General features: G+C 35.7%; 1 protein-coding gene and 1 pseudogene across 1 annotated transcript; one reads left to right on the plus strand and one right to left on the minus strand.

Moving 5' to 3' along the window:
- Positions 1–3,355: 3,355 nt before the first annotated feature.
- On the minus strand, positions 3,356–10,794 carry LOC113291177 (annotated as a pseudogene).
- Positions 10,795–11,485: 691 nt separating this feature from the next.
- LOC113288524 (wall-associated receptor kinase 2-like) lies at positions 11,486–14,318 on the plus strand. Its single transcript, XM_026537592.1, has 3 exons — positions 11,486–12,631; positions 12,740–12,910; positions 13,000–14,318. Exons 1-3 carry the CDS (start codon positions 11,698–11,700, stop codon positions 14,220–14,222), a joined length of 2,328 nt encoding a protein of 775 aa, XP_026393377.1. The 5' UTR covers positions 11,486–11,697; the 3' UTR covers positions 14,223–14,318.
- The last annotated feature ends 277 nt before the right edge of the window (positions 14,319–14,595 follow it).

The following is a 14,595-nucleotide window of genomic DNA, read 5'->3' on the forward strand; positions in this document are numbered from 1 at the left end:
GCTCTCTTGTTGAAGACAATATTGAGAAAGATGAAGGTGATGCTGGTGATAATGCTGGTCTTCCTGGTCGTGTTAAGCGTTCTAAAACTTTAGCTAAGAATAATCTGAAGATTAGTAGATCTTAATGTGTTGTTCGATGTTCTGGATTATGTTGTTTTAAAAGTTTCTTTCGGATTATGTTGTTTTAAAATACTTGTTTTGGATTATATATTCTTAAGTTTATGGGTTATGAAAGTATTTTGAGTTATGTTTATTATTTGATTATCTGAAACTGCTGAATTTTTCACAATAATCAGAGGATAAACTATCAACGTTACCTACCGATTCTAGTAAATTTCCAAAAAATTATCAGATATGTGCAGAATCGGTAGTAACATTATCAACCTTAACTACCGATTCTAGTGACTTTTCCAAAAATTTGTCAGACATGTGCACAATCGGAAGTAAAACTATTAACATGTACTACCGATTATCGTGGTTTTATTTTAAAGTTCTTATGTACCAAAACCCTAATAATCGGACACAATATTTTCTCCTTGTCTACCGATTAACTTGGGGTTTAAAATCGGTAGGTTAAGTGAACTTCATAACCTACCGATTACTTTATTTCTAATATTCGAAATATTTGAGATTTTGGCAAAACTTAGTTTTGGGGAAACTTTATAATCGGGAGAAATATTAACTCCTTGTCCACCGATTATGTTAGTTTCCAAATTCGAAAAACTTGAGATTTTTCCAAATTTCAATTTTGAGGCAACTTCATAATTGGGAACAAGATTAAATCCTTGTCTACTGATCATGTTATGTTAGTTTCCAAATTCGAAAAACTTGAGATTTTATCAAATTTTAATTTTGGGGCAACTCCATAGTCAAAAATCAGGTGAAATCCGTATTTTGATATTCAAAATTTCATACTAATCGGAAGTTTATTTTGTTATCGAATTAGCAGTTACGCATAATTGGAAGACTTGGTAAATAATTACCCTTCTGTTAAAGCATATCTCAGTTGAACTCACCAAGCGTTGGTATGCCAAGTTTGATTGTGTGTCAAAACAGGGGAGGCTAAATTATTTGAGTTTTCTTCCATTTTTATTGTGTGAACACGGAGACCTCTTCTACTGAACCAATTCTAGTACTCTTTTGCGAGGTTGTAAATACCACGTAGCTGTACTCATCTTAATGATTTAGTTCTCCAATATTTGATCTCTCCATCATGTCTAGTTATGTTCTTTCAATTTTGGCTGGTTCGCAATTTCTTAATCACATATATTGAAAAAAGGCTATTTCCAATTCAATTAATTATAGAAGCTTCCAAGAAAACGAAGCGTCAAAAAGGACAATATGATTTCTTCTATATGTTAAGCCTTCTTATTTCTTATAGCCGATTATTGATGTTTTCTTTTACCTATATCGCGGATTATTGATGCAAAACGTTATGAATTGCTTAAGATCATAATTATTTTATATTTTTTAGTTACTCTATTTTTCCCTTTATGGTGTTGGATGCAAAACATTATGAATTGCTTACAAAAAGGCCAACATTAGTTCAGGTACAAACTTTATTTCCATAATATATGCACCACCTATCCAAAAATCTTAGCTCCGCCATTGTGTCAAAACTCATCTAAAGTCGCTTGATTGTATACTAGAGTCAACTTCATTTAGGTTAGACTAGAAATTCTAGAATGTGGAGACATACAAGTATTTCCGAAGACCTGAATAAAGTGAGGAAGAAGCGAACTACAATGACAACATCATCCTTCCTCTTGATGTTACTCCGAATACTAACCTCAAGAGGAAGGATGATGTTGTCGTCGTAGTTCGCTTCTTATCACTTTCTTCAGGTCTTCGGAGTATTACTTGTATGTCTCAAAATTCCTAGACTTTCTGGTCTAACCTAAACGAAGTTGACTCTAGTATACAAGCAAGCGACTTTAGACGAGTTTTGACACAATAAAATATGACAACCAAACTTGACATACCAACGCTTGGTACGAAGCGAGCTATGCTCTAACAGATCACTTTCGGTAAGAGGACTTTGTGGTGTATTTGGGTACCCTCGTCTTTTCACCTCCGATTATAACCATTACATAAAGTTCAAAAGACTTTGTCATTGCAAATACGTTAAAAGCACCTAAATCCATTATACCACAATCACTTAAAGTCTTAAAACATATCATAACTTCCAGTGACCATATAAATAGTTTCTCTTGATTCTGTAACATCCTTCATGTTCAAATAGTTTCTCGTAGAGGGACACATACCAGTGATCAACAAGGTTTCTCTGAAATTACAAACGAGTAATAAGTTAGTACTAACTAATGTTTATTTGAGTCAGAAGTTACTAAGGTACTTACTCTTCGTTCATATGTCCACCAAGGAAAAGCATCCCTAACAAATCGTTCCTCATCTTCAAGTTTGTCAATCTCCTTATCAATCGTCTTCTTTCTTCTCTTAATCTCATTGGACGATCATTCAATTCGATTACCATCTAATGCCTCAAATACCATTAAAATACGGTTCCATAAATGTTCTTCGGATTCCGATTTGTGAAGCGAGTGATTACGATCATGAGTTGTTACCACATGCTCTACAAATAGCACAATCTTCTTCGTGGGCAAAAGGAATAACCATGTTTTTGTTCAAATGAGGAATGTTTTAAAATTTGAAATGAATAAAGGTGGAGAGTTTGGTGCAAATGGGTTGTTAGAGATGAGTTTTCTTGTATAGATTTATAAATCCAACGACTATTTTTTTCAAAAAAAATACTAGTCGTGCCTCGAAAAACAAACAAAATCGGTAAATAATAAGGAATATTTAGTACGGATTATTTCTGTTGAAGGAAACTCTGATTACAAAAACATAAATAATGGGAGGTATAACAAAATAACTTCCAACCGATTTTAAAATTGGTAGATATCCGTGAAACCTTGTCTACCAATTGTAGGTTATTTCAAAATAACAAAACTTTAAAACTACATATGTACACATTAACTACCAAGTATCCTAACATCTATCGATTGCATAGAAAAACTAACGAGAAGGGCATATTAGCCTTTTCAAAGAATCGGAGATAAGGGGTGGCTCTATTTTAGGTTTGGGTAACCATTTTTTGTCTTATTAGTTGGCCTCATTCTTTTAGGGTCGCCCCTTTCTCTGATCTTCGATACTTTAAACTTCTTTTGGCCTTTTGGACAATTAAAAAAATCAGTAAAAGCAGAATATATTAAAACTGCAAACCCACGGTAACAGCAAAAAGTTGCTATAGAGAAAGGCAACGCCATCATCTTCATCGATCTCTTTTTAGCAACATTACACTTCAAAAATAGATAAATGATAAATTCTTGTTCTGTACCATAATACAAAGAGGGAAAAAAAGTGTCCATATCATGTCTAAAGATTTTGTGAGTCACAATGCCTACTGCATATCTATAAATCATTACAACATGTTTGTCGACGTGAACCCATCTTTGGTCGTACTGTATATACCAGAATCGTCGGAGGTATAAGAGCTTATTGGTACAGAGTAGAGGTCCGTGGGTTCGTCGACAAACATGTTTGGCCTGTTTTCATGTATATGTTGGTTAAGAAGTCCATATGGATATATTTCTGACTTACTCAAACTTTCGAATTCCGCAGCAACTTGCTTCATTGAAGGTCTTTCTTCACCTACCGTGTTGAGGCATTTCTTTGCAAGCTCCGAGACTACTATGACATGATTGCGATTCCCTTCATTTGATACTTGAGGTTCAATAAGCTTGAAGACGTCATTTCTCTCCATAGCATCAAGGAAACTTTTAGCAAGATTTCTTTGTGCTTCAGGTCAATTTGGCGAAAGGGGTTCTTCTCCTGTTAAAATCTCGACAAGAACTACACCAAAGCTATAAACATCGCTTTTATCTGTCAATAAGCTAGTACAAAAGTATTCTGGATCTAAATACCCTAATGTCCCCTGAACTAGTGTATTTATTTGGGTTTCGCCTAGTGTATTCAACCTTGATGCTCCAAAATCCGATATTTTTGCAGTGTAATTTTCATCTAAAAGTATATTGGCTGACTTGATATCTCGATGAATAATGGGTATGGCGGTTGCTGAGTGCAAATACGCAAGTGCTCCTGCGCTTTCCGTTGCAATTTCCAAACAAATTCTCCAAGGAAGTGATGATGATTTTTCATCCGCCTTGCTATGGATGTGTTGGAAGAGAGTTCCATTGGCAATGTACTCATAAACAAGCAAAGGAACTTCAGTTTCCAAACAGCAACCCAACACCTTCACCACATTCCGATGATTAATCTGAGTTAAAATAACAAACTCGTTGATGAATTGTTCAATTTGACCCTCATCAATTACTTTCGATTTTTTAATGGCAACTTTACGTTTGTCTGACAAAATTCCCAAATAAACAATTCCAAAACCTCCTCTACCAAGGATCATTTTATCACTGTAATTTTTGGTTGTCACTTCTAAATCTTTAGCTGTAAAGATTTTTGTAGCCTCCATGCCACCTTTATATGATGAAATTTGTTGTTTTAACAGCAAACCACCATTTTGTAGAAACAACTGCTTTTTAAGTTTCTTCAACTGTCTTTTCCTTATGTTCAAGTATAACAAGGAACTAGCAACAATTATAAATAAAATCCCTAATTCACCCCCTGCATGAACAATATCATATATTAGCTCAAATCCCCTTACTCATGCATATTAGTTCTCCTGGTCATACCATCAATTAAGCTTAAGAAAATGCTCAATTAGTAATAAACATACCAAGTATTACTTTTAATGTTGGAAATTCTTTACTATTGTGGATGCATCCAGTTCCACCTTTCCGCCCATCGCCGCGGCTCCCTTTTGGACAAGTGCAATTGTAGCTTCCCATGGTATTCATGCAAATTCCTTCACAAGGATTGTTGTTTTGATCCTCACTCATTTACATCTAATTAAACACTCACATATATAAAGAACATATGTTAATTAAGTGTTGCAACAGAGAATTCAAATAATAATAAAGAGCAAGCTCTACTGTCAAATCCAATTCAATATTGCACCAACACCGCGTTTAGGTGGCAAAATTTCTAAAAAACAATTGGGGTGTAGGTTCCCATCTGGAATGCAGGAAGATTCATCAGGAAATCATTTTCACTATAAATAGATAAAAAGTACTTGAAAATAAATTCATAGTATTACTATTTATATGGCTCAAATTAGATATCTCATCAACATATTCAAATCTAAAGCATCTACTTTTCCTAAACTATATATACGGGTGTACGAAAACAGGCTTAATTGCATGCTACTGAAAATTATAGGACCCAAAGCAAAAATATAATTAAAAACTAAAAGGAGAAAAGTAGTATTAGTTGTTGATCATTACCTTGGCATCCAGGGCTGAGATAAGGGTTCCCTTGAAAACCTTTATTGCAAGTACAAAGATATCCACCAACTTTGTTTGAATTGCTACATTTACTATTATTCTGACATGCGAAACTAGATGAATTTTTTTGGGCTTCTTCACATGTTTTATTCCCAATAGCCCAGTCAAGAACAACTGGTATATCTGTTGCTTTACAATGAAAACTTGTACCATTCAAATCTGAAGCACTAAATGTATACTTCTCATACTCTCCTATAAACGAATAACTACAAGGATCAAAAGATAAAGAATCCGATGATACATTCATGGAATCCACCGAGCCTAAAAACATCTTCACATTTTTGGGTAATATTGTTTGACAACATCCACTTCTTGAACAAGACCCATCCACAATGTTGGCGGTTGTTTCACATGCTGTAACACAAGATGTTGAAAAGTTAAGAAATGGTTCCAAAATCATAGCCATTGTATAACAACCGAGACCAAAATATTTGTTCTTCGAATACGAAACTGTAAATGGAGTTTTTCTCAAGTCCATCCACCCTATACCCTCATCTAAGGTAAGTTCACTAGTTTGGTATTGGTAACACTTTGTAGCCGGCAAGTTTTTAACGCGAACTTCGGTTTCTGATATACTTATAACTTCAACAATACGATCTAGACCTGCAGTTTTATTTCTGCCGGCTCGTATGAATGGTTTTGGAGGATTGTATGTGGTAACGCAGGTAATGTTGTAATGAAGTAATCCAGCTCCGGTGAGTGAACACCCATTCTCGTTTGGACCAATACCAAAAGGGTATGGAATTGTAAGGCTGCCACATTTTGCATTGCAACCAGGCTTTGTTTGTGGTAATGGAGTTGATGATGATGTTAGGAGTAGCCAACAGAGTTGTAAGAAGAATAAGAATTGCAGAAACATGGTAGAAGGGTTTTCTTCAAAGGATTTTGGTTTCAAAGAAAGCTCTACATGTACTTACATACACTGGTAAAGTATCATGGTAATTATCAGGTGGATGGAGTATTTGACTTTCAACTCTAATTGAATACTTTAACAAAAATGATTAAACAATCGAGTTATATCGCGTTGCCCAAGAATGGTTGACGCGTATCACATCATTTTTGGTATATTTAGGTCTCATGCACCCATGTGCATTCAGGGTGGAGATTCCGGTGTGCCTAGAACCGATAGACAAGTTGTTGTCAAGATAAAGTAAAAAATAGAGTGAGGCAAATCACAATGGATGAACAAGTATGAAATCAGACGAGCTAGACCAATATATAAGCAAGAATAAGATGGCATTGAGCTGCAACTTGCAAGCAAGAATAAGAGTAGTCATGAACATACCTTGCAAGTTGCTCGGCAAGTTATAATTACAGCAACTTGGGAATCTAAATATCGAATCTCCGTTTATTCTTGTTTTCCTCCGGTAGTAAACAAAAACTATAGAAAAAAAACCAATTTCCTGGTTGCTTCTGCATAAGCCAACGTTTTCTGGGCTGATTTTCCTTCTCCTTCATATTTAAGTGGCAATTTTTGAAGTCTCGGTCAAACAGTTGACTAGACACCTAAATAGAACATAATACAAATATGAAAGAAAATTAAACTATTTATCATGATTGAACAGACAGAGCCCGGATGATTGAATATCGCATTTCTGGCAATCTAAAATTCGAAAAATTATGAAGTTGCGTCCGTAGTCTTTACAAACAATAATAATTTCTGATTTCATGCCAATCATTTGTAAAAACAATTTTGGCGAGAGCAGAATAAATTAAACTGCAAGCTAGACCAAGCAGTGCAACAAGTTGTAGCAGAGAAAACCAAAGCCAAGTATGTTTTCTACCAACGTTTTAACTAGTCTGTTCCGAGAAACATTACAATTAAAGAACGGATAGAAAGAGGATAAAAGAGTATGCATATCATATCTAAAGAACTTAGTTATGAAACTCACAATGCCTACTGCCTACCTGTAAAATTATCGCAATATGTTTGTTGACACGAACTCATCTTTGTCCGTGCTGTATAGACCAGAATCACCCGAGGTGTAAGAGTTTATTGGTACAGAGTAAAGGTCTGTAGGCTCATCGACAAACAATAAGTTGGGAATTTTTTCACGTTTCTGTTGATTATGAAGTCCAGATGGATGTGTTACTGACTTGCTCAAACTTTCTAGCTCTGCAGCAACTTGTTTCATCGTAGGTCTTTCTCCACCCATTGTGTTGAGGCATCTCTTTGCAAGCTCCGCAACTTCTATGACATGTTCTCGATTCCCTTCATTTGCTACTTGAGCTTGTATAAGCTTAAAGGCATCATTTGTCTCCATAGCATTAAGGAAAAATGAAGCGAGGCTCCTCTGTTCTTGGGGTCGATCAGGTGAAAGGGGTTTTTCTCCCGTTAAAAGTTCGACAAGAACCACACCGAAACTATATACATCACTTTTATCTGTCAATTGGCTAGTATGAAAGTATTCTGGATCTAAATACCCTAATGTCCCCTGAACTAGTGTATCTATTTGTGTTTGTCCTAGTGTATTCAACCTAGATGCTCCAAAATCCGATACTTTTGCAGTGTGATTTTCATCTAGAAGTATATTGGCGGATTTAATATCCCTATGAATAATCGGTATGGAAGCTGCTGAGTGCAAATATGCAAGTGCTCCTGCACTTTCGGTTGCAATCCTCAAACGGCTTTTCCAAGAAAGGGATGATGTGGATTTTCCAACCGCCTTGTTATGGATGTGCTGGAAGAGAGTCCCATTACAAATGTATTCGTAAACAAGCAAAGGAACTTCAGTCTCTAAGCAGCATCCCAAAACCTTCACCACATTTCTATGATTAACCTGAGCCAAAATAACAAGCTCGTTGATGAATTGTTCAATTTGGCTCTCATCAATTACTTTCGACTTCTTAATGGCAACTTTACGCTTGTCTGACAAAGTTCCCAAATAAACTGTTCCAAAACCTCCTTTACCAAGGATGAGTTTATCATTGTAGTTTTTGGTTGCCACTTCTAATTCTTCAGCCGTAAATATTTTTATAGCCTCCGCACCACCTTCATAGGATGAAATTTGTTGTTTTAACAACAAACCACCATTTTGTTGAAAGAACTTCTCTTTAAGTTTCTTCAATTGTCTTTTCCTTATGTTCAAGTATAACAAAGAACTAGCAACGATTATAAATAAGAACCCCAATCCAGTACCTGCGTTAACAATATCAGATTTTAGGTCACTAAGTTATACTGTGTATATAAGCTCAACATTAAGTACAAAATAGCAAATGCTCGATAAGTCATACAACATACCAAGTGTTACTTTTAATATCGGAAATTCTTTGTTACTGCGGATGCATCCAGTCCCATCTTTCCTCCCATCACCACTACTCCCTTCCGGACAAGAACAATTGTAGCTTCCTATGGTGTTTGTGCAAATTCCTTCACAGGGATTGTTGTTTTGATCCTCACACTCATTTACATCTATTTATCCTCCCCAGAGACGAAATGAACACATGTTAATTATATATTGCGACCAAAAGCTTAAATGATTATTTAAGAGATAGCTCTCTGTTTAAATCCCCGGAACACCATGCACATTTAGGCAAGGCTGCTAATGGGGTGCCAATTTGTTTGGGGGTGTACCAACCCAAAGGCAATTGCTTGTATTTTGTCCCACCCCCAAGAAATTCAATACCCCTGTTAGCAATCTTGCATTTAGGTGGCCATTACTCTAAAATTCTATTAACAATAATCCGCGGTGTAGGTTTTCGTTTTGAATCGGGAAGATTCATCAAGAAAAATCATTTTCCATATAAATATTTAGAAGAAACTTGAAAAAAAAAATATACCTAGCATGACACAAATTAGAGATTTGGTATAAACATGCTCCATCCGTCCCAAATTAAATGAGCTAGTTGTAGTTTGCACAATTTTTAAGACAAGAAGGAAAGGGAAGTATGTTTAAGCGTTTTTTACAATTATATCCTTATGAATAATAACTAATAAAACTTAGAAATGATTTATCTCTTAAACTATACCATGGTTTTTCGTAAACTTCATAACGTTGAAAAATATTTTAAAACACTTACATAACGAATATAAACATAGCTATCAAATTATACATATTTCTTATAGTAACAATAATCAATTAAAATGATAGTTTTAGAAATATCCCCTTTTAGATAGATAACTCATCAGTTTATCTAATTTGGGAAGAAGGGAGTATTAAAATTTAAAACCAACTAGTTCATCTAATTTGGGAAGGAGGGAGTATTAAAATCTAATGCAGACATTTTGCCCTAGCTAAACTCGTTGAGCTATAAATTGGTGAATGAAATCAAAATCAAAAATGAAAAACTAAAAAGAGATTACTTGTTAATGATTTCATACCTTGGCATCCAAGACTGAGATAAGGGTTCCCTTGAAAACCTTTGTTGCAAGTACAAAGATATCCTGGCACCTTGTCTGAGTTACTACAAATGCTATTTTTCTGGCACGCGAAACTAGACGAATCTTTTTGGGCTTCTTCACATGTTTTATTCCCAATTGCCCAATCAAGAACAACCGGTATATCTTTGGCTTTACCATGAAAACTTGTATCATTCAAATCTGAAGCACTAAAGGTATACTCCTTGGACTCGCCTACAAACGAATAGCTACAAGGATCAAAAGATAAAGAATCTGATGTTGTATTCATCGAATCGACCATTACCAGAAATTTCTTTACACCTTTAGGTAATAATGTTTGACAACATCCACTTCCAGAACAAGAGCCATCTATAATATTGGCCGAAGTTTTACATATTGTACTACAACTTGTTGTAAAGTTAAGATTCGCTTCTAAAATGCCAGCCAATGCATAACAACCGAGACCAAAGTAGCTGTTCTTAGTATATGAAACGGAAAATGGAGTTTTACTGAAGTCCATCCAACCTATAGCTTCATTTAAGGTAAGAAGGCCAGTTTTGTATTGGTAACACATTGTAGATGGCCAGTTCTTCACACGAACTTCGGTTTCTGATATACTTATCACTTCAACATGACGATCTAGACTTTCACTTTTGTTTCTTCCAATTCGTAAGAAGGGTTTTGGAGGATTATACGTGGTATCACAAGTGATGTTGTAAGGAAGTAATCCAGCTCCCGTAAGTGAACAGCCATTCTCGTTCGGGCCAATACCAAACGGGTACGGTATTGTAAGGTTACCGCATTTTGCATCACAACCAGGCTTTGTTTGTGGTAATGGGGTTGATGCTGATGATGTTAGGATTAACAAAGAGAATTGCAAGAAGAATAAGAATGGCAGAATCATGTTTAAGAATTAAGATAGAAGATCAGTTCACTTAATATTTCCTTCTAGGATTTGGTTTTTGAAGAAAGTTATACATTTACATAAAATAAGTTTGATTACTTATATGAGGCTAGCAATTATTGGAGGGATGAGAATTTGACTTTCAAATTTCTCAAACTGGAGAGTTGACAAAGGGGAAGAAGGCACCAAATCAATAAATACTTTTGACAATATGAGTAGCAAACAAAAATGATTATTCAACCCGGTTACATCCCTTGGCCAACGAATTGCAAGCTGCACAGCATATCCGTCAAAGATCGTTATCATCCCATAAATTCAACTAATGCATCCATAATCATGCACATATTGTCTGGTTTTGGAAGGTATCTTATATTTCTAATATAAGAATACAAGCAACTTGCCATATAACGACCAAAAAAATAAAGCAACTTGCCATTTTCATACGAATATGGAAATCGTTTGAATCTTTTCTCTGACCCACCTTGCTGGCAAGTTGACAATGTCCATGGACTAAAGACATTGAACAATTGGTTTATTCATCTTCATGAGCTGGGTGGTAGGTACTAGCAAGATAGTATAATATGCATGACAAGGAACAAGCCGATATGTTGAATATGATTCTTAGACTATGTTATCAATTTAAATTTTCTATAAAAAGAAAAAAAGAAAATCTTGAACCTGATATTGCCGTTTAAAACTGTCAGCATGTAGATGGGAAAATTATCTACAACCTTGGAAAGGCTTCATTTAGCTGGTCAACAATATCAACTAGCCACTGTAATATCACTACATCCTACTGTCCAACATCAATTGGCATTTTCAACTGTCCAATCAAAAAGTCAAACAGCAAACAGAAGTATCGATAACAATAATTCAGCAACTGGCAAGAGAAGAACAATCAAAACATAGACGTTCCATATCTTTTACTAACTTTGTATATTCCTAATTCAGACTATTCATGAATACACATATATCCGAAAGAAACAAGGAGATCTAGTGATCTACCCATATACCCGTAAATTATGTTTCTGCAACTTTTCTTATACATGTTGCAGCTTTCATGGCTAACTCTAGCAGGGGAAGCAGCATCATCACCAACATTAGAGGGTCCATTCTTTAAGGCAAAAGCTGGTTGTGAAACCAAATGCGGTAACATTTCGATTCCTTATCCATTTGGAATACGTCGTAATGGGATTAATGTTGGGTGCTCCTTTGATGGATTTGTGTTTGATTATAGCATCACTTGTAATACTTCTTTTAATCCTCCTAAACCCTTCCTAGATAGAGGTAACGTTGTAGTCATAGATATTTCGGAAACCGAAATTCGAATAAAAAACACCCCGTCCAGCTTATGTTACAACGCATCTGGTGGATTGACCTTGGATCAATCTGTATCTTGGATGAATTTCAGTCGGACTCCATTTACAGTATCATATACAAAGAACATGTTCTTTACGATCGGGTGTAATGTGTTTTCGACTCTAAGAGGTCCTGACGTAAAAGATTATACGTCCCAGTGTATTTCAACATGTGATAGTAAAGAAAGTGTGGTAAATGGAACTTGCACAGGTAATAAAGGGTGTTGCGAAAGTACTTTACCCAAAGGGCTTAAGAGGTTTCAAATACAGGTGATGAGGAATTCGATACTGAGTAACCAGTCTATTACTTGGTCTTTTGATCCTTGCAATTATGCATTTATAGGTCAGCAAAGTCAATATACATTCCAATCATCCGATGTTTTAGATGGTTATAATTTTGTTAGCAAAGGTAAAGATGTCCCTCTTGTTCTTGACTGGGCAATTGGGAATAAGACTTGTGAAGAAGCACAAAAGGACTTATCCAGCTTCGCATGCCAAGAAAATAGTCATTGCAACAATTCTAATAACAACCCTGGGTATCTTTGCACTTGCAATGAAGGTTACAACGGAAACCCTTATTTAAGTCCTGGATGCCAAGGTATCTAAATGTTACGAGTTATTCAATCTTTCTTCTATGGTATCATTCATTCACGCACGCGACTAATTATTTGTCATGCATATAAATCTATGTTCTTTTTTTGTACAGACATGAACGAGTGCGAGGATCCAAACACCAATCCCTGTTTGGAGGTATGCACAAACACCATTGGTAGCTACATCTGTTCTTGTCCAAAGGGTAGTCATGGCGATGGCAGAAAAGGTGGGAGTGGCTGCGTTCAGGACAACCAAAATGCTCCGGTCTTACAAATTTCTCTTGGTAAGTATGTTTTTCATTGCTATCAATATTACTGAGATTACTTGTTGCGTCAAATTAGTTAGTAAGAGATTATATAAATGTTGATACAGGTGTTGGTTTAGGCTTCTTGTTTCTAATTCTTGCAAGTTCTTGGCTATACTTGAGTATGAAGAAGAGAAACTCGATCAAACTCAAAGAGAAGCACTTTCAAAAGAATGGTGGATTGTTGTTAAAGCAACAAATATCATCACATGAAAATGGTGTGGAATCATCAGCAAAAATCTTTACCGCAGAAGAGCTAAAATTAGCAACCAGAAACTACAATGAAGAATTAGTTTTGGGTCGTGGAGGACATGGTATAGTTTACAAGGGAACTTTATCTGATAACCGAACCGTGGCAATTAAGAAATCAACAATAGTTAAAGAGAGTCAGATTGAAGAATTCATTAACGAGCTTGTTATCTTAACTCAAGTTAACCATCGAAACGTTGTCAAGATATTGGGATGTTGCTTAGAGACCGAAGTTCCGCTGATTGTTTACGAGTATGTCTCAAATGGAACTCTCTCCGACCATATCCATTCTAAGAATGGGGTGCCTTCATCATCTCTTTCTTGGGAAAGTCGGTTAAAGATTGCTACCGAAACTGCTGGTGCACTTTCTTATTTACACTCAGCTGCTACGGTACCTGTCATTCATAGAGATATTAAAACTGCCAATATACTATTAGATGAGCACTACACTGCAAAAGTTGCAGATTTTGGAGCATCGAGGTTGAATCCTCTGGATTTAGCTGAAATAGATACAATTATTCAAGGGACCTTGGGATATTTGGATCCAGAATACCATCAGTCTGGCCAGTTGACGGGTAAAAGTGATGTTTATAGTTTTGGTGTAGTTCTTGTAGAACTCTTAACCGGAGAAAGAGTCATTTCTTTAGCCAGGGAAGATGAAAGAAAGAATATCGCATTATATTTTCGCTCGTTGATAGAAGAGAATGATATATTCAAAGTTCTTGAAGCTCGAGTGGCAGCCGAAGGAAAGAACGAGCAAGTCCATGCAGTTTGTAACCTGGCAAAGAGATGCCTTAATGTGAAAGGTGATGATAGGCCTACAATGAAACAAGTTGCTATGGAACTTGAGAGTTTGTTAAGAGTTAAATTATCATCTCAGGTGCCAAATCCTTATCGACATAAGCAAAACCATGAAGAACAAAGCGGCATAATACCTGATCCGTTAGACCTATATCCTGTCTCATTAAACTCCTATACTGCTGGTGATTCTAGCCTGTTTAGTACAGATGTGACAATGTCGGCCGGCAATGTTTCACCGTAATCATTAATGTAAGTTTGCTATGATTGTAAGATAAAATGTTGACGAGATGCAGTATATCTCCAATTGATATTTCAGAAAATGGGTCATTTGGTCAAATATTTTTAAAACATGTTTCTAATGGACAAGTAAAGTTTAGTATGGGTGAAATGGATACCAAAATAATAAGAAGAATGAAACTCGATTCATCCTGGTTTAAACTTACAAAAGAACGAGGATGAAACCGGATGCATCCTGATGTAAATTAAAAATAAGAAAAAATATCTGAAAATGGGTAGGATGAAGCTGTTTACATCCTAGCTATTTTTACATTCTCGTCCATTTAAAAAGTATCAAATATTACATGTCTTTTTCATCCAGAAATTGTGGTTATTGG

Source organism: Papaver somniferum, chromosome 6 (genome assembly GCF_003573695.1).
Source record: "Papaver somniferum cultivar HN1 chromosome 6, ASM357369v1, whole genome shotgun sequence".
Taxonomy (NCBI): Eukaryota; Viridiplantae; Streptophyta; class Magnoliopsida; order Ranunculales; family Papaveraceae; genus Papaver; species Papaver somniferum.

What these genes read in the sequence shown, in the direction of transcription:
- LOC113288524 (XM_026537592.1), top strand. Translation starts at nt 11,698, where the DNA reads ATGTTTCTGCAACTTTTCTTATACATGTTGCAGCTTTCATGGCTAACT. An exon ending in TTTAAGTCCTGGATGCCAAG is followed by an intron (nt 12,632 to 12,739) that starts GTATCTAAATGT and finishes TTTTTTGTACAG; the next exon opens with ACATGAACGAGTGCGAGGAT. An exon ending in GGTCTTACAAATTTCTCTTG is followed by an intron (nt 12,911 to 12,999) that starts GTAAGTATGTTT and finishes ATGTTGATACAG; the next exon opens with GTGTTGGTTTAGGCTTCTTG.